Source organism: Eleutherodactylus coqui, chromosome 5 (assembly GCF_035609145.1).
Source record: "Eleutherodactylus coqui strain aEleCoq1 chromosome 5, aEleCoq1.hap1, whole genome shotgun sequence".
NCBI lineage: Eukaryota > Metazoa > Chordata > Amphibia > Anura > Eleutherodactylidae > Eleutherodactylus > Eleutherodactylus coqui.
Genome location: NC_089841.1, coordinates 252,702,148 through 252,726,071, shown reverse-complemented (window position 1 = coordinate 252,726,071; position 23,924 = coordinate 252,702,148). Strand labels below are relative to the sequence as shown.

Here is a 23,924-nt window from a genome sequence, read left to right as displayed (position 1 = left end):
TCTGTCTGCTGATGTCAGTCACATAGGCGCATCGGCGCCGGTGTACGGGTGCCGATGCGCCCGTGTGACTGAGGCCTCAGGAGAACGTATTACCAATCTCACTCCCTCTTTTTCACCTTCTCTTCCCTCTACCCTTTACCTCCCCCTTCATAAAACTCAAGTTTCATAGTTACAATATGCCACTACCAAACCTCGGTACCAAGGTAATCATGTGGCCTTGTGTGGCGCATAGTGCTAAGGCAACAGAAATGCACTCCTAAACTCTCGCTTACTACCTGAGGGATGCAAGTTCAATCCCCACATGGTTCAGGTAGTCGGCTCAAGGTCAAATCATTCTTCCAAGGTCAGTAAAGTGTGTACCCAGCTTGGTGGAAGGTAATGAATAAATTACTTGAAAGTGTGGCAGAATATAAGCATGCTATACAAATAACAAGATTTATTTATTTATGTCTGAAATCAACCTGTTTTATATATTTGCAATAAATACAGTACTTACAAAAGGAAAAATAAACAGAACACACAATAGACTCAGGAACAATTGGCACGGCTCAGAAAGCTATAAACTATCTGTGTTGTCTGATGCAGGGTTGACAAGAAAATGCTGCTTGTTATTTACCGGCAGATGCCAGGTTATCGATTCCCTGGGGGACACCTCATTCATGAGCCCTCTCCCCTTAACCTCTCGCCCTTACTCCAGACCACCATACATCCCACTTCCTACCTTTCTCTCCACCCCTCCTCCCAATTTGCAGTTATATGTTATGCAAGATGTTCATTAAGACAAAGTACAATTTGATATGGAGTGGACGTGTAATCATTCTGTCATATGCAAGCACTTATAATAATAAAGACAGAATTTACAAAAAATTATTAGGGTGGTTTCACATTTACGTTGGAACTTCTGATCGGAGGTTCCACTGCAGATAAAATGCCAGCTGAAAATCTCAACCATCTGAAGCATTGGATTCCAAAACATTAGTTCAGATGGGCAATTTTGCTGTGCGTAAAATCGGCTGTCCGGAAAAATTAGCACATACGGTGCCAATTCCACTGGCCACTTTTACACACGGCCGGAAAAGATAGGACTCTTTTGGCCGCGATTAGCCAATGGGAGCCAGCGGCAGGCAGAGGGGGAGGGAGTTCAGCATGACTAGCTCTGCTAAGCTCCCGTGCCGTCCCGCCCCCCCTGTTGTCAGTAGCCGGCAATGGGCCGAGAGGGAGAAAGAGTTTAGCACACAAGCTCTGCTAAGCTCCCACCCCTCCTTTTGCTGGCAGCCGGCAAGAGGTGGAGAGGGGGAGGGAGTTTAGCAGAGGTGAACTCTCTTTCCCCGGCTGATGGTATTCAGCAGCCAGGCTGTCTGAATAGGCAAGAAAACAGGAAACGCAGCTGCGACTTGGTCGTGGCTGCCTCTCGTGCATACGATTTTCAGACGCGATGCAGGTGGCCAAAAATCACAGCGCAGTGAATAAAGCCTAAGTGTGCTGTTCAGAGTAGTTGTTATACTCTTTAGATATAATGAAACATTATGTAGTCTTTGTAACACCTTCAGTAGCATAGTGTAAAATCAGTCTGATGACATTTAGTTGGGGAAAAACATGATTCAGTCGTGCTGCAGAGCGCCAGTGATGTGTGAGATAGGGGGAATTTATTATATGAAGTCATCTACAGCTCATTCATTCCAATACACAACAAATACGACAAATGAACATTTTGTACCCATTGTGCAGTACACATTGAACACTAGCTCCAAACTGCAACTTTTTGGTTATACCACTTTTTCAAAAAGTGGGTGGGCCCGGTTTTGGGGGTTGTGGCTGCACACAGCCAGTCACATTTACTAATCTATTCCAGAAACTGGTGTACATTATAGCTCCTAGCTGCATGGTATTTCTTCTGGCGGATGGAGGTGCTACCAGATGAGATAAATGTATTAAGAGATTTGCATCTCTGATGCCTTTTTCACATGAGTATTTTACCGCTGCTATTTTGCCACGATAAACGCTGGCCAAAAATCGCGACCAACTGAAGCATTGGATCCCATTCCCAATGCATCCGTTCAGATGGGCGATTTTTTAAGGAGAAAAGATAGCGTTCCTGACCCATGTAGGAATGTGAAACGCTGAATGAGAACTGCACAATTCTCAACGATGATCTGTCTGTCTAAATAGGTTGCACGAGCGCGAATGAGGTGCTGATGGCATCAAACAAGAAACATGCAGCTCTCGTTGTGTGTAAAAGGGCCATAGAAGCTCACAATCAGGGCTCGTTTACACAAGCGCTGTCTGTGTGCAGTATAGGCGCGCACAGAAAGCGCTTCCATAGGAACCAATGGTTTTCTACAGAAGCGTTCACATGAAGGAATTTTAGAAGCGCAATATACTTGCACTTGCCAAAAACAAGACATGCGTGGCAACAATGCCCACATCTAAGGTCCGTGCTGCGTGAAAAGACAGAACCTCACCTATCTTTGGTGCGAAGACAAATGGGAACAGAAATCTATTGAAACTCCTGTGCAGGAAAAGAAGATTTCTACCGACCGAGGGAATACCCCACTGCATACAGCAGGACATTTAAAATGTAACGTCCAGAAGCACATGTTAAATGTCCCGCTGTAAACTCCAGTTAGTCCCAGCGGGGATGAAGGGAAGCCCCGAGGGTTCCATTCATCTCCACGGTGGGTTTCCTTAATCTCCACGGGGACTAACAGGAGTTTACAGTGGGGCATTTAAAATGTGTGCCACGTCCACCCAGGACATGCTAGAACCATAACCCGCTGATCTCGCACAAAAACACCCAAACTGTGTCAAAACAATAATAAACCAAAACATGGGAACTCTTTCCTTATCTAAATAACCTAAGAGATGGGGACCTGCCTAAACACAGGCAATTCGCCCTGATAAGGACGTACCTGACCTCATACCTCCGTCCTTAGTTAACACTACATAGGACAGGGGAATAACATAAAAAACACAATAGGAAAGAAACACAAATTAGCTTTGAGATGCAACAGGCAAATAATAGGTCCAGGACCAAGCAATGACTGAGACCACAGTCAGCACTAGACTGAAGATTCAACGGCAATTCAGTCCAGCATCAGCTAGACTAAAATAGCCCTGACAATTACCCACAGGTGCGACTAAGCATGTCTCACCTAATACCACAATCACCAGGGCCAATAGATGGAGAACCCCCTGCAAAACCTGCACTAGACGGTCAGCATGGCAGCAATCCCAGAACCGCTGCAACAATGTGCTTCTGGGCAGCAGGTTTTAAATGTCCTGCTGTAAGCAGCTGGGTATTTCTCCATCCCGCTTGCTGTGCAATTCCCCAGAGGTTTGTGTGTGTGTGGCGGGGGGGGGGGGGGGACGACAGCAGTAGAGGACTCCCCACACCTCTCTCCCTAAGGGATTTCCCTATAGCGGAGAGAGAGAGGGTGCAGGGTACAGGGCTTTCCCGAGGGCATGTGAGAAGGGAGCGGGGCTAGAGGGATCCACCCTCTAGCCCCTCCCTCTCTATAATTGCTATGGGGAATCCCTGTGAGAAGCCCTATAACCCCACCCACTCTCTATAGCACCGTCCACTCGCTCTGTGCTGTGGGGATATCTCTCGGAGATCCCTAGAGCAGGGAAATAGAAAACAGGGCTATGGGGGAGTAACCCATAGCAGAGAGAGACAGAGCGGGGCTCCCTCTTCCTGCTATCGAGAGATCCTGAAGCCCTGCGGGGCTTCTTCTCTTTCCCCTCCTGGAGCAGCTGCACTATTTTAAGCGCAGCTGCTCCAGTGAATATGCGATTTTCATGCGCATGAAGCCCATTCACGTGATTTTTAGCGCAGTGTAGGCGCGATTTCGTTGTGCAGCTATACTGCACTGAAACAGCGCTTGTGTGAATGAGGCCTCACTGGTAGGATGGAATAATACAATGTAATCAGATGCGTGGCATGGGTTCCATTATACTAGCTGTTGCACTGCAGTCCACGCTTATTAAGTATCAGCTTTGTGGCACTGTATATAAAGGATTAGAGTTTGTGTTTCTGCAGAATTTCCTTGGACACGTCTCTACAGTTCTGAGACATTAATTATTTGGCAAATAAATGAAATTATAAGTAAATGTCAGCCAAATAAACCCAGAAAGCTGGCACTGTTTTCTCTTGGAAGATGCAAACTAATTAAAGCAATAAAATTATGCTAAATAACAAATTAAAGTGGGAGCCGTTATATGTGAGGTTTTAGGGACATCGACTTCAGAAAATGGGAAAAAACATCATTTGTTTGTTTAAATATTACCATATTTAGCCTAGAAAAAAAAGGCTCGTTTGTAAGTAGTTAAGAATCTGAATAAATAATTGATGATGCAACACTTTGTAGTTCCACTGCGTCTGATTTAATGCCGCACAATGAAAACTTCCCAAATGAAATGTTAAATTTCAGCCATAAAACAAAGTAAAAGTTGGTAATAAGTTTCTTCAAAATAAACTAAAACTACATTAAATCCATTACTGCTCTGTGGAGCGGAGGGGGCAGCAGAAATACCAGCAAGCTCATTCTGGTGAAAAATGGATGGCAGTTTTAGTTATGTTTCATTATTATTCATGTTAACCCATTTACGGCGCTTGGTCCTGGGCTTTAATCTCAACCAATAGTAAGAATATGGTGCCGAATTAAAGCTCCTGCTTGCAATGTAGCTTGAGCAGGTTAGGTTCTCAGCTGTCAGTGACAGCCAAGGACCCAGAGGAAAAGGCAAAAGCAGTTTTCATCCGGTTTTTCCTTCTCTCTTGCAGGCTACATAGCACTTAATGAGCACTATGTAGTGATAAGAGAAGGAGGAATGGTCACTTCCGCTATTAGACCCAGATCAGCTCTGTTAGTGACTATTGTCCCTACATTGGAATGTTTTTCCCCGTAACTGGGACTTCTATGGGTGTGAAAAAAGTGTAAAAAAAAAAACAGAGACAAGGTGAATAACTCCCAGAGGTCTTATATGACATCATGAGGGAGATAGATGTTAAAAAATAGTTACAAAAAGTTAAAAAAAAAAAAAAAACAGAATAAAATATATATATTTTAAAAAGGAAAACAACCTACCGTAGATGCAAACCCAGCCCGATGGAATATGAGCCCTGTAATCCGAGACAGTACAGAAAATATATCAAAGCGTGCGAAAGAAAACGAGGAACCCATTCCCGTACTTTATTTTAGCATAAATATACTATTTTTATTTTATTTTTTTACCCATAATATAAATGCCCTGGGGAAAAAAAATCACTGCCAAAATAATATTTTGGTAACTAAAGAAAGAAAAATAGGGCCGCCGTAAAACCGCCGCAGAGTGAAATCCCTAAAAAGTGTCTGCTACTCTTGGACCAAAACACCCTGATGCTTAACCCCTTAGTGACGAAGCCTGTTTGCACCTTAGTGACGGAGCCAAATTTTTGAAATCTGACATGCGTCACTTTAACATAGAATAACTGCGTAAAGTGGAATGCGCACGGACGGATGTTTACTGCATTTCCTGCAGAGGAAATCTGCATGTGAATTCCGCAGCTATTAGATTCCACTGAGCCTAATAGCTTTCTGCCTGCCAATGCTCACTTGCGGAATTCTGCCATGCATTTTTGCAGCGGAAAATAAATGGCTGCATGTTCTATTTGCTGCGGATTTACGCTGCAGCAAGCCTCCATTAATATAGCATATTAGTTGGGACTGCGGAATTCCGCTATCACTCGCGGGCACTATTGCATTTTTAAACGCAGTACTACCGTGGCGTAAATCTGTGGGTGCATCCCGCAATGCTTGTGGGTATGAGCCCTAAAGGTTTTGCATATCCAAGTGATTCTGACATTGTTTTTTCGCCACATATTGTACTTCATTTAGGTGGTAAAAATAGACCAATAGAATTTGTGAATATTTATTAAAAGCGCCAAAATTGGGAACATTTTGGAAAATGTTTTATTTTTTCCACATTTTCAACTGTAATATTTCAAATATGTGCAAACATATCATACAAATTTTTGCTAAGATATTTATTTCCATCTGTTTACTTTATTCTGAAAAACTTTGTCTTCTGCGCATGCTTCACCATTTTCACTGAGGCGCGCATGTGCAGAAGACGCCGGAGGGTCTGTTCCAGACCAGATTTTCGCTGGACATCACGGAGGATGGGGATGAGTAGTTTCAGCCCCCCTCATGGATGCGATACGTGATGGCAGCTAAAACTCTGACTTTTTGTTTGGTATCGTCATATCTGTTAAGACACGTACAATAAGTTGAACATGCTTTTTATCCTGCACAGCAAAAAGCATTAAAAAAAACCTAAAAAACTGAGGCAAAATGCTAATTTTTAGTATTTATGCCTCCCAAAAAACGCAATAAAGTGATCAAAAAAGCTGTATATACCCCAAAATGGTACCAATAAAAACTATAGCTCGTCTCGCAAAAAACAAGCCCTCACAGAGCTCCGTCCATGGAAAAATAAAAAAGTTTTAGGACTTTGAATGCAGCGATTTAGAGAAAAAAATGATTTCCAAAAAAGGGGTTTTATTGCGGAAAAGTGGAAAAGCTTAAAAAATATATAAGAATTTTGGTATTGTTGTAAATTGTACCAGCCCGCATAAAAAATGGATTGTGTCATTTATGCTGCATGATTAACGCTGTAAATAGAAAAAACAAAAATCTACAGCAGAATTGATGCGTTCTCTCCCTACTATCATAAAAAAAATAATACAAGTTTTACAATATAGTCTATGGACCCAAAAATGGCAGCAATAAAAACTACAGTTCGCCACGCAAAAAACAAGCCCTTATACGGCCGCGTCGACGGAAAAATAAAAAAGTTATGGCTTTTGAAAAATGGAGATGAAAATCCGCCAAAAATTGTTGCATCTTTAAGCCCAAAATGGCCATGTCCTTAAGGGGTTAAAGGGGTTTTCCAGATGATGGCCATAGATCGTCTACCACCTAGGACTCCCATTGATCAGCTGTTTGCTGGGTCACAGTGCTCATACAATGAGCTGATTTCTGCAGGAAGCAGACAGCTCCGTTCCCACTACAGTGGCCAAGCTTGCTATCGCAGGCCAAGTTCCCCTTCAAAATGGCTATACGCAAGGTAAACATTGGCCAGTTTGGTGGGATTAGCCAGCAAAGTAATGTGTATTTGGCAGCCGAACAGTGCCTGACATCTGCAATCTGAGGAAAGAAGATTCAAACATGTGAGACTTCATCAACAGCTCGTCCGCGCTTGGGCAGATGACAATCATCCCGTGTAAAAGGGTCAAAAGTCTGGCTCCCGCACAGGTTTGATTATAACCCTTTGGATCCTTTGTTTACCTCGGAGATAAGTGGCAACAAACGCGCTCAACAGCTATTTATCTCCTTCCCATAAAGATTCCAGTATAAACAGTTGTCCTATGCTTCCGGAACACACACTATTATCTCACTAATAACAGGAATATTCCATTATTATGGATACCGAACATTATATTTAGTCGATGTCAGGGTGGAAAGATCTGGGTCATAGCTTCATGAATGACATTTGTAACCTTTGTGAGAACATACAAAAGCCTAAATGCAAACAATATTGGCCCCTCTCTGGTCCTACTTCTGCAGCTGTCATGTTCCCTCTGCTAAGACACGGAACTCATATTAGCTCAAGAGGGTGGGAGAAGAACAGCAGTCCATCAGACATTGAATTTTTTAAGACAAAAGCCCCCCTGCCTCGCACTTCTTTCCACATGGGATCAAAGAGCCGATCTGCATATGAAAGGCTTATCGTATTATGCAACCTAAATTAGCCAATCGCCACCCCACCAGCCTTGAGACATTCCCAACAAAAACACTCACAGCTGTTCAATCAATTGCCCCATCTTCTCTATTTGTCCATTCTCAACTCTGCTTGTCAAGTCAATCCCTTTATTAAATTATGATTCCGAAAGCCGCGCTCACAGCTAGTGTGGATCTTCACAAAAGGAAAAAGTCTAATGAAACTTTTGTTTAAACTTTAAAGTCTGCCTTCTTACTGATACGTCGACTTCAAGTGACTTTTGTCTAGCATATTATACTATTTGTAGGTTCACTGTATTGTTATTGAAAGTTGTTTTTATAGGAAAACTTCAGAGAAATTGAAACAAGCAATCCAACATAAAATGATATGACTGGTGCAAATAAAAGCTTAAAGGGCCACTACGGTGATTTTCTAAAATCATTCATTATGCAGCTATCCCCCCAGTATATATAAGTGAACTTGTGTTATCTTGGTTGGTTATTTCTATCTGAAGCTTCTGGCCTCTTTTTCCTCAGATGGTCATGTGATCTGAATTCTGACCGGCTCGGACCTACCTGGGGTTATGTGTTCATTTTCTAGTCAATTTCTCAGTCTGTGTGATGCTGTCACATGGATCTACCCCTAACATAGCTAACAGGAGGATACAGGTATTCCAGTCAGTTATTGACAATCCCACAGCTCCTCTCACACAGATATAATAGAGAACATTATCCTCCTGACTGTATATTTATGGTCTGTTTAGAAGGTAATGATTATACTGTCCATCCAGTAGGCTAATGCTGAGCCTTAAGCATCATGGGATAGATGTGAAACTGAAGGTAAAAAATTTCAGCCTCAAGATGGTGCCTGATAAGCATTAGACCGGTGGCTGTACTGCATGGAAGTGATTGCGATATACAGAGGAGACCTCCAGAGTCTGACAGGCAATCAGGAAGGCAGGCATGGAAAAATGTGTTTTCGCTGGAGTTGCACTTTAAAGGGAACTGGTTATGTCCCCACATTTCCATGAACTAAGTTATGATGCTGTTAGGGAATGTGACAGGGGGCCAGGTATTTTTTTATCACCCACTCCTGCTATACAGCAATGTGCCCCTCTGAAGTCATTGCGTGGCATGATGACTCTTTTCAAAGACCTGTGGCTGCACTCTCCTAAACAAGTCTATGGAGAGCGTTCACGGGACTCTGAAAAGCATCAGACTTTCCCTGTAAAGCCATCACAAATCAGTGCACAAAGCATTACAGATGGAGCAGGGGCTTATGAACTCGGCAAAGTCATGCAGACAGACCTTGTACAACAGTACACCTATGTAATATGTCTGTGTCGTAGACCTGTAGGCATTCTATGTGCCACCATATGCAGGGATGGATTCAAGTTTTAACAACAGATTCCTTACTTGACCAACTGAAATACATTACACCCAAACTAAAGTATACACAGAACCATAAGCAATCATTTAAATACATGATCTTTATTCATTACATATCAATCAGAGGCGTAACTTGAAGCTTCTGGGCCCCAGTGCAAAACCTGTAACAGGGCCCCATCTATAATGCTTTATTCATAGTACTGGGCTCCCTATATAGAGAACAGAGGCCTTATGGGCCCCTTAAGGCTTCTGGGCCCGGGTGCAACTGCATCCCCTGCATCCACTATAGTTACGCCCCTGATATCAATTATAAAAGTAATAAACCAGTTGTAGCCAAACCCATAACAGCAAAAACACCCCAAACAGTCTAGAATTACATATACTAAATATGCATGCAGTAAGATTAATTCATCTGATGCATGAAGTAATAAAAATCATTAAATAGTGCAAAGCATCATATAGCAATGCAGTATATGGATAGAACCAGTAACTGTTATACAGACCACAGAGATGACGCTCATACACGACAAGCTTAGATCCCATTCAGACATACTGTGAGGAATACAGTGACATCCACCACAAATATAGCCCCAGTGTCATAATTTAATAATGTGACTACACATTGTCCCCTACTGCAGGGCCCAAGTCGCCATGTAATAATGCAGAGAAGTGACACGCAGTTCCAAAGGCCAGCCATGGAGGCATCTATACACAGTTCTAACCAAACCATTTATAAGAGATCATCGGGCACATGTACAATAAATAAAGAGTCACTAAATAAAACAGGGAAAGGAAATAGAGGAAAACAGTGCAAGAAACAACTAAAATACATAGATGAGGTCACCGTGACGTAGCACGCCAAAGAAAATAATGTTTATAATCAAATAAAACAATAATACAGTTATAACCATTACAACTAGAAGGAATTTCATGACATAAATAGAGCAACAGAACCAAGCTCATGACATAAATATAGCATAAAGATGATAACAGATACATCCAAGCTCATAACGTAATTACAGTACCAAAACCAAGAGCATAACACAAATACAGCTCCAGAAGTGAGCTCATGACATATATATATAGCACCAGAATCAAACCTATAACATACAGCAGAACTGAGCCTAGAACATGAGCACAGCACCAGAACCAAAAGAGGAACATAAATATGGCACCAGAAGTCAGTTTTAGGGCTCATGTCCACGGGCAAAATGTGATTTAAAATCCGCAGCGGATCTCCCGCGCACGGATCCGCACCCCATAGGGATGCATTGACCACCCGCGGGTAGATAAATACCCGCGGATCGTCAATAAAAGGCATTTTAAAAAAAATGGAGCATGAAAAAATCTGGACCATGCTCCATTTTCATGCGGGTCTCCCGCGGGGACGGCTCCCGCGGGCTTCTATTGAAGCCTATGGAAGCCGTCCGGATCCGCGGGAGACCTAAAATAGGAATTAAAAGCATTTACTCACCCGCAGCGGGCCGCGAAGCTCTGCTCTTCCTCATGGCCGCATCTCCCTTGCTTCGGCTCGGCGGATGTGCCCGGCGCATGCGCGCGGCACGTCGACGACGTGCCGGCGACGTGCCGCCGGCGTCAGGAATTCATCCGCCGGCCGAAAATGAAGATCCGGCCGTGAGGAACAGCTGACCTTCGCCGCCCGCTACGGATAGGTAAATGCTTTTAAATTTCTATTTTCAGCGCTCATGTCCGCGGGGCAGGAGGGACCCGCTGCAGATTCTCCATGTAGAATCTGCAGCGGATCTGATTTTCCCCGTGGACATGAGGCCTTAGACATAACTACAGTACCAGAACCAATCTAATGACATATATACATTAACAGAACCAAGCTCAATATACACTATATGGACAATAGTACTTGGACACTGCGTGCTTTTCAGAAAAAGTTCTTTATCATTCTATTTAGTGATGTGTCGGCCCTCCTTTTGCTTGTATTACAGTAACAACAAGTCGAGGCAGGCTCTCCACAAGTTCTTTGTACGTCTGGGCAGGAGTAGCTCCAGTGAGAAGAGATTGTTGTGAAGATAGGTGTGGGTGGCAGTGTCGTACCCGTCGCTCCAGTTCATCCCACAAGGGCTCGATCGGATGAAGGAATAGTTGTTACAAAATGAATAGCTTTTTATTTACCCATGCCCTTCCCAGAATACCATGTGGCAAACTCAGTATTTGCATGGGATGGCCAATCCGTTGCGGTAAAGCCGGCACTGCGGTGCGGATTTCCCGGGCCGCAGCATGTCTTTTTTTTTTCCGTTGCTGCCGTACTCTTCTCTATGGAGGAGCTGGCCGCAATGGAAAAGCATGCGCTTGCCCGGAGGAAGTCTTGCGGTTTTTCGCTGCGGCAAAACCACGAGATTTCCACTGAGAATACTTTCCGCGGGGACCCAGCCTAATAGTGGGAATGATATGCTGGGAGTTGTTTCCTAAAAATGAATGCTATATCAACCATCATCACACTGTGGACAATATAGCGATTTCTATACTCATCAGACACAGTCAGAGGCAGAACAAACATTTACATTCCGTGATCACAGGTGATATCTGATTGTAGATCTTCTCTTACTTTCCTTCTCCATCAGGCCCTGAGCACCATGATGTCTTCTGGCCACAACTCACCTCTGCAGAGTTTGACATCCAGATGTTTTCTGCTCCTTGCTTCTGCAGTACATTTCCATACCATGCCCCTGGAGATAGGAATACCACATATTATTTCCCCTGAATAAGCTGTGCTACCATGTTGTGTTTCAGAATAGGAGTGTGCCCCAATGTACCTCTCAATAAGTATATGCCTTAACGCTCTTCTCCTGAATAAGAGTATGTGCCCATACTGTGTCTCTGAATAAGTGTGCTCCTCCATGCTGTGCCCCTGAATAAATATGTGCCCAACGAGCTTATAGTGCTCCCAAGCTAATAGTGCCCTCTTTGGGCCCTACGGTAATAATGCCAATAGGGTAGGAGCAAATCATGGAAGAAGCACAGTCAACTTTACTAGTGTAGTGGGGGTTGGCCTGTGACTCCTGGCCACTGTATACAACCGAAACTAAGAAAGAATTGTGGCCCTAAACTGGTTGAATCCCACCCCTCAAGGCAGCTGTACTGCTTCTCATCAGTTCCATGAACCATTGGGATTTGAACAATTGGTTCTGCCAAACTGGCAAGAACCACGTTGAATCCAACGGTTCACCCTATAGTACCTCTGTACGCACTGTAATCACCATGCATGATAAAGATACATGATTTTTATTCCTCTGCAGAGTGTATATCCGATTCTCAATTCTTTTTGGACTGGTTGGAGTAGTCTGTCTGCTGTACTGTGCATAGAGAACTACAAATTGTGCTCTCTGTCAATAACACACACAGACATAACATCACCATGTAGGACAGTGTACAGCAGGATAGAGCAGTGTGGAGGTGACTAAATAGTAGCACATAACTCACTATTAGTTACAGCAGGACATCTGTGTCTCTCTTCTCCACCCCTATGCTCTCATAGACTTCAATGAGCATGAAGACTCATCCTCCACTTCCTATTCTCCCATAGTACTGTCTCCAAAAATACATTTGATAACAGGCAGTGAACAGCAAGTTACCAGTAGCGAAAAACTCTAGTGCCCAGTACTTTAGAGGGATTTTCAGCACAAAATCATAATTTAAAGTACATAGCAGTTTTGCTAGCTATCACATTGGTTATCATAGAAGTACGGGTAGTTTGAAAAGCTAGTGATCATTTAAGTATCCTGAAACCATAATTATAGGATTTTAGGCAATGTAAAGACTATGGTCACCATTGGGAACATTATATCTTATTGAAATGCATAAATTAATGGCTCAACATTTTTGCAAGTGGGCGTTATTAAAATAATATCAACTTTTTGGCTTCTGGAGCTTCTGTGTACCACAGTATATAGTAAGCTGGAGAAGGCAGTTCACTAGCAAATCCATCAGACCGCTTTGCCTGCAGCCCCTCATGTGAATGAGAAAGGATATCATAAAGGCACATTGAATCAGCATTTCATAACACTTTCATTATAACATCTTCAGCAAGTACTCCAAACTCTATATAACTACATGGCACATTAATGGTAACAATGCCACAGAAGGTCCTAATATGTCATACTTGTCACGTCCACGCAAGACGTGCTGGAACCGTAACCCAAAGATCTCGCACATAAACACACAAACTGCATCAAAACAATAATAAACTAAAACATGGGAACTATTTCCCTATCTAAATAACCTAAGGGATGGGGATCTGCCTAAACACAGGCAATTCACCCTGACAAGGACGCACCTGACCTCGTACCTCAGTCCTTAGTGAACCCTACGTGGGACAGGGGAATAACATAAGAAACACAATAGAAAAGAAACACAAACTTAGCTTTGCGATGCAGCAGGCAAATGATAGGTCCAGGACTAAACTCTGACTGAGACCACAGCCAGAGCTGGACTGAAGATTCAACGGCAATTCAGTCCAGCATCAGCCAGACTAAATAGCCATGGCAATTACCCACAGGTGCGGCTAAGCATGTCTCACCTAATATCACACCCACCAGGGCCAGAAGATGGAGAACCACCTGCAAAACCTGCACCAGACTATCAGCGTGGCAGCAACCCCAGAATCGCCACAACAATACTGAGTCATGCACTGGGGGCTTTATGCATTACAAGTTTTCAAATTATCTTTGATAAAATGGCAGTGGGAGTTATTTGGTTACAAAGGGCAACACTGACTCTTGTTTTATCTTTATTCTCCTTCCCATCTTGTACTAATTATTAGAACCAGGAAAGCTTTCTCAATGGGAAAGAATGATATGATTTTTGAAGTGAAAACATTGTCCGATGTTAGTGGGCCGGAGTTGCAAAATGTAAACCAAAATACAAGTTCTACACAATGTCTGAAAGAATTATGGTGCAGCTGAAGGATCGAAATGAGTCCGTACTCGCCAAGACCAAAAAAACCACACCAACAACTTCATCCTTAAATCTGTACAAACACTCATGAATCAACACCATTCTGTTACTCACCCAGGCAAAAAAATTCACGGAACGCGTGAGAAATATCTACGATGAATACTTGTGATTTCATTTATTTATCCAACGTGATTCATTCCCCATATGAAAAAACTCCTATCCAAGGTGTAATTTATGTTAGCGGCCATTAATGCATTCATTTAACATCAATTACACCTTGGATAGGAGTTTTTTCATATGGGGAATGAATCACGTTGGATAAATAAATGAAATCACAAGTATTCATCGTAGATATTTCTCACGCGTTCCGTGAATTTCTGTTCTGTATGAATAGGAAAATGGTGCTGATTCATGAGTGTTTGTACGGATTTAAAGATCAAGTTGTTGTCACATTAATCTCATAAGGTCATAGCTTTGATATTTTATTTGCCCTTGATAAAGATAGATCAATACATCAATCAATAAAGTGAACATTCTAAGGTCATGGGTTTTTTTTTTGGGGGGGGGGGGAGTTTTCACCTGAGCACATATTTCTTATCACCAGCATAAATACTTGCATACATTGTGATTTCACAGCTCACGTTTCTTGCGTTGCATTTATTTTCTATGCAACTTACTTTGCAGGTAATATTTGCCTTAAACCAAACCCTCCTGCAGCAGGAGAGCCTTCGTGCCGGAATTTTCCAAGCACCATATACAACTGAGGACCTCATCAAACATTACAACTGTGGAGACCTGAACTCCATAATCTTCAACCATGATTCTTCACAAGTAAGTTTACACATTACTTTAACCCTTTGCAATCCAATTTTGGATTTAGGGTTTCCTAGGGGTCTTTCTGCAATTATACAATGGTGCCATCTGCTGGCTAGAGCCAGTACTGCAGTATGGGACATGCTGGAGAGGCCCCCCGACAACAGAGCGGCCAGTAATATACAGTAAAAATACCCTGCCGGACATCTTCCGTCATTGGAGCTGTACAGGCTTCAATCAGAATGTCTTTAGACGTCAGACAGTGGATTGGAAAGGGTTAAAACAATGGGGCACATTTATTACTGGCGCTGCGCCAAAATTGTCTTTTTCTTTTGTTCAAATCAATTTAGACAAATGTATTATTGATTTATGCCAAAAAGAACAGATGTTAAACCTCTCGTTCCACTTTTCAAAAGTGTTTTGAGAAAGGAGGGGTTTGATTGTTTTTTTTTACAGATTTCAGAAGTACAACTTTTTAAAAAGTCACACAATTTGTTGCAGTCTCAGTCCAGTAGCGGTCTGACATCTATAATAGCTCCACATCTCTAAGCATATTCATAGATGTAATAAAGTTATCAACATTCTGCTACATTTAATAAATGTGTCACATTTTTGAATTGGAGACAGCAAAAAAAAAGCATGGCAGAAAACTTTTGTCAAATATCCCCCTGATGACAAATCCCCCCCCCCCCCCCCTGTATTAAATTAAATTGTTTTAGTGTAGATCAGGAAAAATCAATATAACAAATGAAAATTGATAGATGCAGCTTCTGCCGGCAGTACTGACACCAGTGTGAAGAAAGCTACTCCCAGATTGTTGACTTCATGTATGTGATTTCATGGCTTTCACAACGTGTTGATATAGTGTTATGCTTCTAGTACAAAGTTGTTATCCTTAGTTCTACTGTAATATACACATATAATATAGCACACAGATATTATCACTAGAGAGAGATATAATTAGTGGCGCTTATCTCCAGGAGAAACAAAAAAGATTTCGTTTTTGAGAAAACAATCTACATAGAACATTAGAATTCTAAACATGGTATCGGCCATACATACTGAGAAGCTACTGTAGGCATAAAGGAAATTAAACTTGATGCACAGACTCATCATATACACTCATTGTCAAATCATTGTCAAAAAAATCCCTACCCCAGAAGAAGTTGTCAGAATGGAGTGAAACTTTCTCTGTGTGATTGTAACGTTGTTATAAGTAAGTGCTTACAATATCACAGAAAAAAGGAACATCCATTGGTGAAAACTGACCTCTTAAAGGGGGGATCTAGTACCCTGTTGTACCGCCTCTAGTTTGGATACAAGATGTGCTATAGGTGGGCATGGAGGATCTAGTACCCTGTTGTACCGCCTCTAGTTTGGATACAAGATGTGCTATAGGTGGGCATGGAGGATCTAGTACCCTGTTGTACCGCCTCTAGCTTGGATACAAGATGTGATATGGGTGGGCATGGAGGCTCTAGTCCCCTATTGTACCGCCTCTAGCTCGGATAAAAGGTGTGATACGGGCGGGCATAGAGGCTCTAGTACCCTGTTGTACTGCCTCTAGTTTGGATACAAGGTGATATACAAGCGGCATGGAGGCTCTAGTACCTTGTTGTACCACCTCTAGCTTGGATGCAAGATGTGATATGGGAAGGCATGTAGGCTCTAGTACCCTGTTGTACCACCTCTAGCTTGGATGCAAGATGTGATATGGGTGGGCATGGAGGCTCTAGTACCCTGTTGTACCACCTCTAGCTTGGATGAAAGATGTAATACGGACAGGCATGGAGGCTCTAGTAACCTGTTGGTCCCCCTCTAGCTTGGATACAATTGGGCATGGAGTCATACAGATTCCTTATGGTATCCTGCGGCATGTTGGTCCACGTTTGCTCTAACTGATCCTCTAAATCAGGCAAATTCTTGGGCTGTTGATGTTGGCGTTCAAAATGGTCCCATACATGTTCTACTGGCGATACGTCTGTCGACCAGGTATGTCACAGAAGTGTGGCAATGTTGAGGAGGCATTCTTGTGATACCCTTGTGTGTGTGGCCAAGCATTATCCTGCTGAAAAAAGCCTATTGGAAGCCCTGCCATGAAAGACGACACATGTGGCTGTAGGATGTCTTGAGCATATCGATGACCTGTAATTGTCTCACTACTAGGGGTGACCAACTGTCAAATGCAATGGTCCCCCAGATCACCACACCTGCAGTGGGGGGTAGTATTCTGCTCTACAGCAAAGGCAGAATAGATCTCCAGACACGAACATGGCCATTGTCAGTGCCCAAACTAAACCTGGATTCTTTGCTGAAGACAACCTGATTCTACATCATAGCAGTCCAGTTTTGCCATTCACAACACCACTGTAAATTGAGGTGACAGTGGCAAAGGCAGTAACCGTAATGGGCGCCGTGAGACCTAATGTACTTCAGCCAAGCACCTAGAAATGGTCCGAACAGACACAGGGGCGTGTAAAGATGGTGCCACCTCTCTAGATGGTGGACAACGGAAAAGTTGGAGTTGTTCATGATTGTCGGACGATCAGATGATCCTCTTTAGTAGGGGTCTGTTAAGAATGTCCTGAACCCAGTCACCTTGTGTGCCCTCACACATCCATTGGTCCCAACACCTCCCAACAGTCTGGTCAGACGCTTCTCACTACTGGTGGTCTGTAGGGGGCGTCCTGAGCCCGGTCACCTTGTGTGCCATCATACATCCCTTGGTCCCAACACCTCCTAACTATCTGGTCAGATTGGCCCAGCTGGCGGGGAATTTGTGGATACGACCATCCCAATAATGCGCCCCTCTCAGACTCTGGTAACGGGGTGAAATCTGTTCTCTGCGTCGTAGAGGTGCCTAGTGGTCAACAAGCTCTACACAAGCAAAAAAAATGGTCGCTACACATAAGTAACCTCTGAGAGCTTTTTTTTAGGCCAAGGGGGAACCACTTTTAGGGCCTCAGGTGACAAGACTGTTTATCTTATCACACCACAACTCTCATCATTTACATATCGGCCTGAGATGGAACTGAATGCTGAGTTTTAGGGGGCGGGATTTTTTTTTTTACAAAGAGTGTAGAAAACCCAACATAACCCTACATACTATTCTTTTTCTATGTAATCTGCAGATCACTACAGACAGAAGATACAACCTGCCAGTGTTCAGTGTTTGGATGCCATTTAGAATGACTACTCAATTGTGTTGAATAGGAAGGTATAGATGTGTATGGCCAGTTTAGCATATGCAGAAACCTACTGTACTTATGAACAACGTCCACATTCTTTTTGGAACGTGGTAGCGATGGATATAGGATGGATTTCCTTCTCCAATAAGTACACTCTACATATGCAACTCCATTGTAAAATTTACTGTATATTATCCCCTAACAAGCAAGAGCAATCCGCTAACAAAGCAGGTAGGGGATTAAAGCCCTGGAAGCTCCTTGTAGGAGTGTCCCCATATGTAACAGAAGTGATTCTGATAACAGTTGTGTACTACAGAATATTATTAATGAAATCCCCTAATATGAATGTAAGTGAACTTATACTTGAAGTGAAGATGAGCACTTAGGCATCCTGACAATATTCTCCTAAACATACAAGCAACAAGACTAACAAAAGTCTCACTCTGCTGGCTATGAATAAGGACCAGTCTAGGAAAGAAGTGGGACCCTCGTCAGTATTGCCGCTTGTAAGTTTTAACACTTTTACTCCATAAAGGAGAACATTAACGATGCCTGAGTGCTGGTCTTCACTTCAGTAATTGGATTTTAACACAGCTCCAGTAACACCGCAGCAGACCCATGGACCCGGACTGAGGCGAGTCAACCTTCATCCTTGTACATGAGCCTATACTTTATTACCTAGTTTATCTGAAGTCACAGATCGGGACATAATGGTTAAGAATCATGGCATACTGGTGGAAAATTCGGTGGGAGTAATACATAACTATGCACCTTATCTACACATCCCTACAATTCAGTTTTCTATTTCAGGTGCCTAATTTAATTAATGTCACACTGCCACATCATGAACAAATAACTGCGCAGGAGATTGACAACTACTTTAGGCAAGAGCTAATCTACAAAAGGAACGAACGTATGGGGAAGAGAGTGAAGGACCTGTTGGAAGAGTTTCCGGAGAAGAGCTTTTTCTTTGCTTTTGGTGCAGGTAATGGTATTAGATGTACAGGTTTACATTTCAGGAGCCTGTGTGCTCAATGATTCTGATTGGGCAGTACAAAATGCAACAGACAGAGCCAGGGGCGGTTTGCAAACCAAAGTCGCCCTGGAAAAAAATTACAAAGTGGTTTCATGTTGTAGATGGGCCAAAATAGCAAGGGGGTAAACACAAGTATAGTCAGTAAATCACCTGCCACAGCTATGTTGACAGCTGGAGCAGGGGCGTAGCTTAAGCCTCAGGGGCCCAGGTGCAAAAGTTTAGCTCAGCCCCCCCCCCCCCCCCCCCCCACACACACACACACACACACACACACCTGTACCCATACCTAAATCATGCTGCATACAGCTGCAAAACAAATTTACATACATGATCTGGCTCCTTGGCATAAGCTTTCCCAACCTGACTCATTTCCTGGACTACATGAAAATTAGTTTGTAGTCCCTCAGGCTGTGTTAATGTTTTTTGTTGCATTTTTGAACCGCAATGAAAAAACACAAAAAATGGCATGTGGTATTCAAATACTACATGTGTCCTTAAGACACTGAATATGCTATTATAGCCGCATACGGGGTTTTGTTGCGTATTTTTAATGGAGTGTGCAATCATATACAGAAAATACCCAGGTTACACCAGCATGGCTGATATCACTAAATCAGGGGAAATATAACTTATACTAGCTGTACATATATTATATACTGGAAATACCCAGGTTACACCAGCATAGTACATATCACTATACAGGGGGATGTATAACTTATACCAGCTGTACATATTGTGGCAAGTGGGGTTCCTCGCCTGTGGATTACCGACCTCTCAGTCTGGAATGGGTACCGCACGTAGAAATACTCCACAGACTTATCCTTTTACTTAAATGTGCCGCCTGCCAGCATTTATTTGTACAGCACAGCAAACGCATTTCAGCATACCATAAACAGTCCATAAGTGTAGGGTTCAGAACCCACAGGATCCCGTCACTAAGCTCTCCCGGGGCGTCTGGAGGGTGTCTTCTCTGTCAGACAGGCGACAAGCCCAAACTGGTGCACACGGATGAGGCTCCGAATTCCCGATGCAGCTTCTTCACCGCCTCTCACTGGTCCACACTGGACCTCTGGCTTTCAGCCCTTCAAGCTCTACTAAGCTGTAACTTCCACCTTCAGTGTGACAGGAACAGACTTTTATGTTGCTTCCTGCCACACCGAGCAGGTGTTAACGTTTTCTTTCCGGTTCAGGTTAACTAAACAACACAGTAACTGCACGCAGAGGCCCTTAACAGGCCACTTTTGCTACTGCATTACCACATAACCCCCCTCCCCCTTCCCATGACAAAGATCATCGGTCTTTTCATAAGCAGTTTAGATCACCCAGGATCAAATACTCACTGAACTGTAACAAGGGGCTTATGCTGTCCCTCAACCCTTTACTTTTACTTGTCTGATGAGCTGTCTCTTCTTGTCTGCACCCTTATCATGTCTCTGCATATCTCTCTCAAACTGCGCCCTCACAGCTTGTGGGTTAACTTCAAAGTGCCACTCTGCATTTTCTCTGACTGGCAATTCATCCTCAAGCCTTTCTAACTGCATCTTCACTTTTACTACGGGTGGATTCAAGGCTCTCTTTAATTAATGTTCCTTAACTGGCCCGATCTTTTTAACTGGCATTTCTTCAGGTCCTTGTGTGAAGTCTGTCGCTGCTGACTCAACTTTTCCACTCTCTGTAACTTCTTTCACATGGCTTTTATCACTTGCAACTTCTGAGGTCTCTTTTCAAGTCTCTGCAGTTTCCTCAGTCTCCTTCTGTTGCTCACTGTCTTTACTCTTGTTCACAGAGGTGATTTTTTTCCCTCAAGACTTTGTCAGTCTTCAGAAACTGTTCCCCTGTAATGCCCAGGTCACCTTCTAAGCATACTTTGGGTTATTTTACTGCTTTTATCTTTTTTTTCTAATTTTCTCCAACAAGACCTTCATTCCTGCTACTGGTTGTTGGAACACGCTCTGGAGCTTTTCTCTTACCAGAGTTCTCTTTTCAGCATCCGTTTTAGGGCTCACACCCACGATAGCCTTGCTATTCGAGAGTGAGTGAAAACGCATGATAATGAAACCAATAATTTTCAATGGTTTCATTCTCATTAGCGATGTTTTCACTGTAATCTCGCATTGCAAAGAAGAATCTGCGATATCGCCCATTGCATTCAATGGGGCCAGCAGCAGCAGAGTTAGCACCATTGAAAACATAGGGAGTACATTGTGCTCCCTAACACAGCTGTGACAGCTATGGCAGGGTTTTCCTTCATCCCCGGGGTTGACCGCGGGGATGAAGGAATGCCCTGTCACAGCTGTGACAGCTGTGGCAGAGATCTGCGATGCTATTCCATTGCTTTCAATAGAACAGCCGTTGCTGCAGCCCAATTGAAAGCAATGGAATGAAGGCTACCACCACGGCAATGCTTTTCGGGGAAGGGCTTGAAATATAAGCCCTTTCCTTAAAATCATGGCTAGCTGTAAAAAAAAAAAAAGATTAACTTTCTCAGAAGAGCTATCCGGCCCCGGCAGACATCTTATGTGTTCTGGAGGCCGGGGATTGAAAACTCCCTGCCTCTAGAAAGTGCTGCCACTGATTGGCTGAATGCTGTGGCAGATTCTTCTTTACTTACAGTGAAAACATCGCTAATGAGAATGAAACCATTGAAAATCATTGGATTCATTATAATGCGTTTTCACTCACTCTCACATCGCAAGGATATCTTATCGCCAGTCGGTGTTCACCCTTAATGCTACTCCATTCTTGTATTTCAGTTTAGGATTCTTCCACAAAATCTTCTTTTCTTTTACTTGCTGTCTGAACTCGGACGTAGACCTCTCTAGTCTCTAAACCTTATTTTCAGCAACATGACTCTTTGATTCCAACTGTTTCATCTTTATGCATAACTTCGCTGCAAACTGTTGAAACACTGCCTTTTCTTCTGACACCACTTTCAGGGTGTTTATCAATGTTAGTGCTTCTGTTTCTTTCTCATTAGCCCTTTCTTCTAAGCGCTGCGGAATAAGTTGGCGCTATACAAATAAAGATTATTATTACTATTATTATTCAGCACGCTCAAGTTCAACAGCACATCTCGCAGACCTGACTTTCTATGCAGTAAGCCCTTGTTTACAGTCTCTGTTTCTTCTCCAGTTTGGACACCATCTGGCATTGGTGACCCAGCTCACCAGTAACCTCTTCCAATTCCTGCTGCAGACTCACTTTAGACTTCTCAAGTTTCTTATATGCAGCTGCTTTTTGTTCATACCATTGTTTTGTAGCTTCTAATTCTCTTTGAGTTGCTCTCTTCTGGTCTTCCACGAATGCAGTATTCTTCTCCATTTTCTTTTCCATTTCTGACACCTGAACCTAAATCTGCTTTGACAAGTTTCTGTTAGTTTCTGCATCTTCCTCTAACTGCTTGAGGAACACATTTCTCTCATCTTCCATGTTCTTCAGGTGTGCATGAAGGTGAAGCCTCTGCCATGTCTCTTCTTGCACCAGCTTCTAAGAATCTTCATTCTGAGCTTTCAATTCCAACTGCAGTCTGTTAATCTTCTCTGACAGCCATGGCTTTACTCTGTTACTTTCAGTGATTTTTTTGTTGTAGCTCTCTGCCTTTCTCTTGCATACAGAGTCACACTTGTCTTCCAACAGTACCTTCATCTCATGGGTCAGCTGAGTACACTTACTTTCCTAAATTCTTTCCACATTTTCAGCTTGCTCAAACTGTTTGGACAGTTCCCCCATAACCAGAGAATGGTTCGATTCAAGCTCCTGGATTTGAGCTTCATGTTCTTCAGCTTTCTCTTCCCAGCTCATCTGTAGCTGGATCACCACCTGCTCATAAAGCGTTTCCTGGTTTTCCTTGTAACCTAGTATGTCTTTCAAGAGCTTTGCTTGCTTCTCTGCCTGTCTCCAAGCAGCTTTCTCCATTTCCAGCTTTCCCTTGAGCTCAGTTGTCTGCAACTCCCATTCACTATCTCTCTTTGTTAACTGCATTTCCACCTCTTGGGTTCGTACTTGCAGTTTCTTGCAGTCCTGTTCATATTGTGTAGATTTCACTTCCAGGCATACTCTGTGATCAGCTTCATCTCTAGCTATAGTTCTGAGGTCTTGTATCTCTTCATGGGCTGTTGAAAGATATCCCTCATATTTCTTTTTCTCACTTCTCAGTTCTTTTAAGGCTTGTTCACAGTGGACGGTTTTCTGTTCCAGCAACAACCTGTGATCAGTTTAAGTTTTAGCTAATCTTATGAGACGCTCATGCTCCTCAGCCCTGACTGACTCTGTTAGTGCAGCCATCTGCTTAATTAAGAGCAGCTTTGTCTCCTGCTCCTGGGTTTGGCTCTGAAACTGCTTCAGCAGCTCCACCATGCTTGAGGGGTCTATTCGCAACTTTTCACTAACTTTTTCCTTCTGGACCACAGGGTCCGCACTGACTACTTCTTCTATCTTACTAGAAGCAGTCTTTTTCTTATTATTTCTAGCACTAACTGTCATCCTAGCAGACTTCTGGTTGCTACTAGCGACTATTTCAGTTTCACAGGAAACTCCAGCAGTAACTCCTCTCTCTAGGATTCCTGCACTTATACTACTATATGCACTATCTTCACTATTTTTCCTCTCTTTCACTAGAGGCATATTTGAATACACTCCCACATGGGCGTTCACTGCACTCTCTGTAGAAACCTGTTCACATTTTGACTTCCTACACATACTAGGCACAACGTATAGCAAACACATCCCACACATGACACTTCAGGGTTAATGAACTTTTTCTGCACCACACGGTCAGCAACACAATTCTTAGGCAGATTTTCATTAAATGTC

The 23,924-nt window shown here is 43.0% G+C and overlaps 1 protein-coding gene across 3 annotated transcripts in view; it reads left to right on the top strand.

Moving 5' to 3' along the window:
* The window catches only part of TRABD2A (TraB domain containing 2A), a 127,137-nt gene that overhangs the window by 81,322 nt on the left and 21,891 nt on the right, over positions 1–23,924 (top strand). For all 3 annotated transcript variants that reach the window (XM_066604498.1, XM_066604499.1, XM_066604500.1), the window contains exons 3-4: positions 14,760–14,906; positions 18,887–19,061. In XM_066604498.1, coding sequence (XP_066460595.1) covers positions 14,760–14,906; positions 18,887–19,061 — 322 coding nt within the window. The remainder of the gene's footprint in view (positions 1–14,759; positions 14,907–18,886; positions 19,062–23,924) is intronic.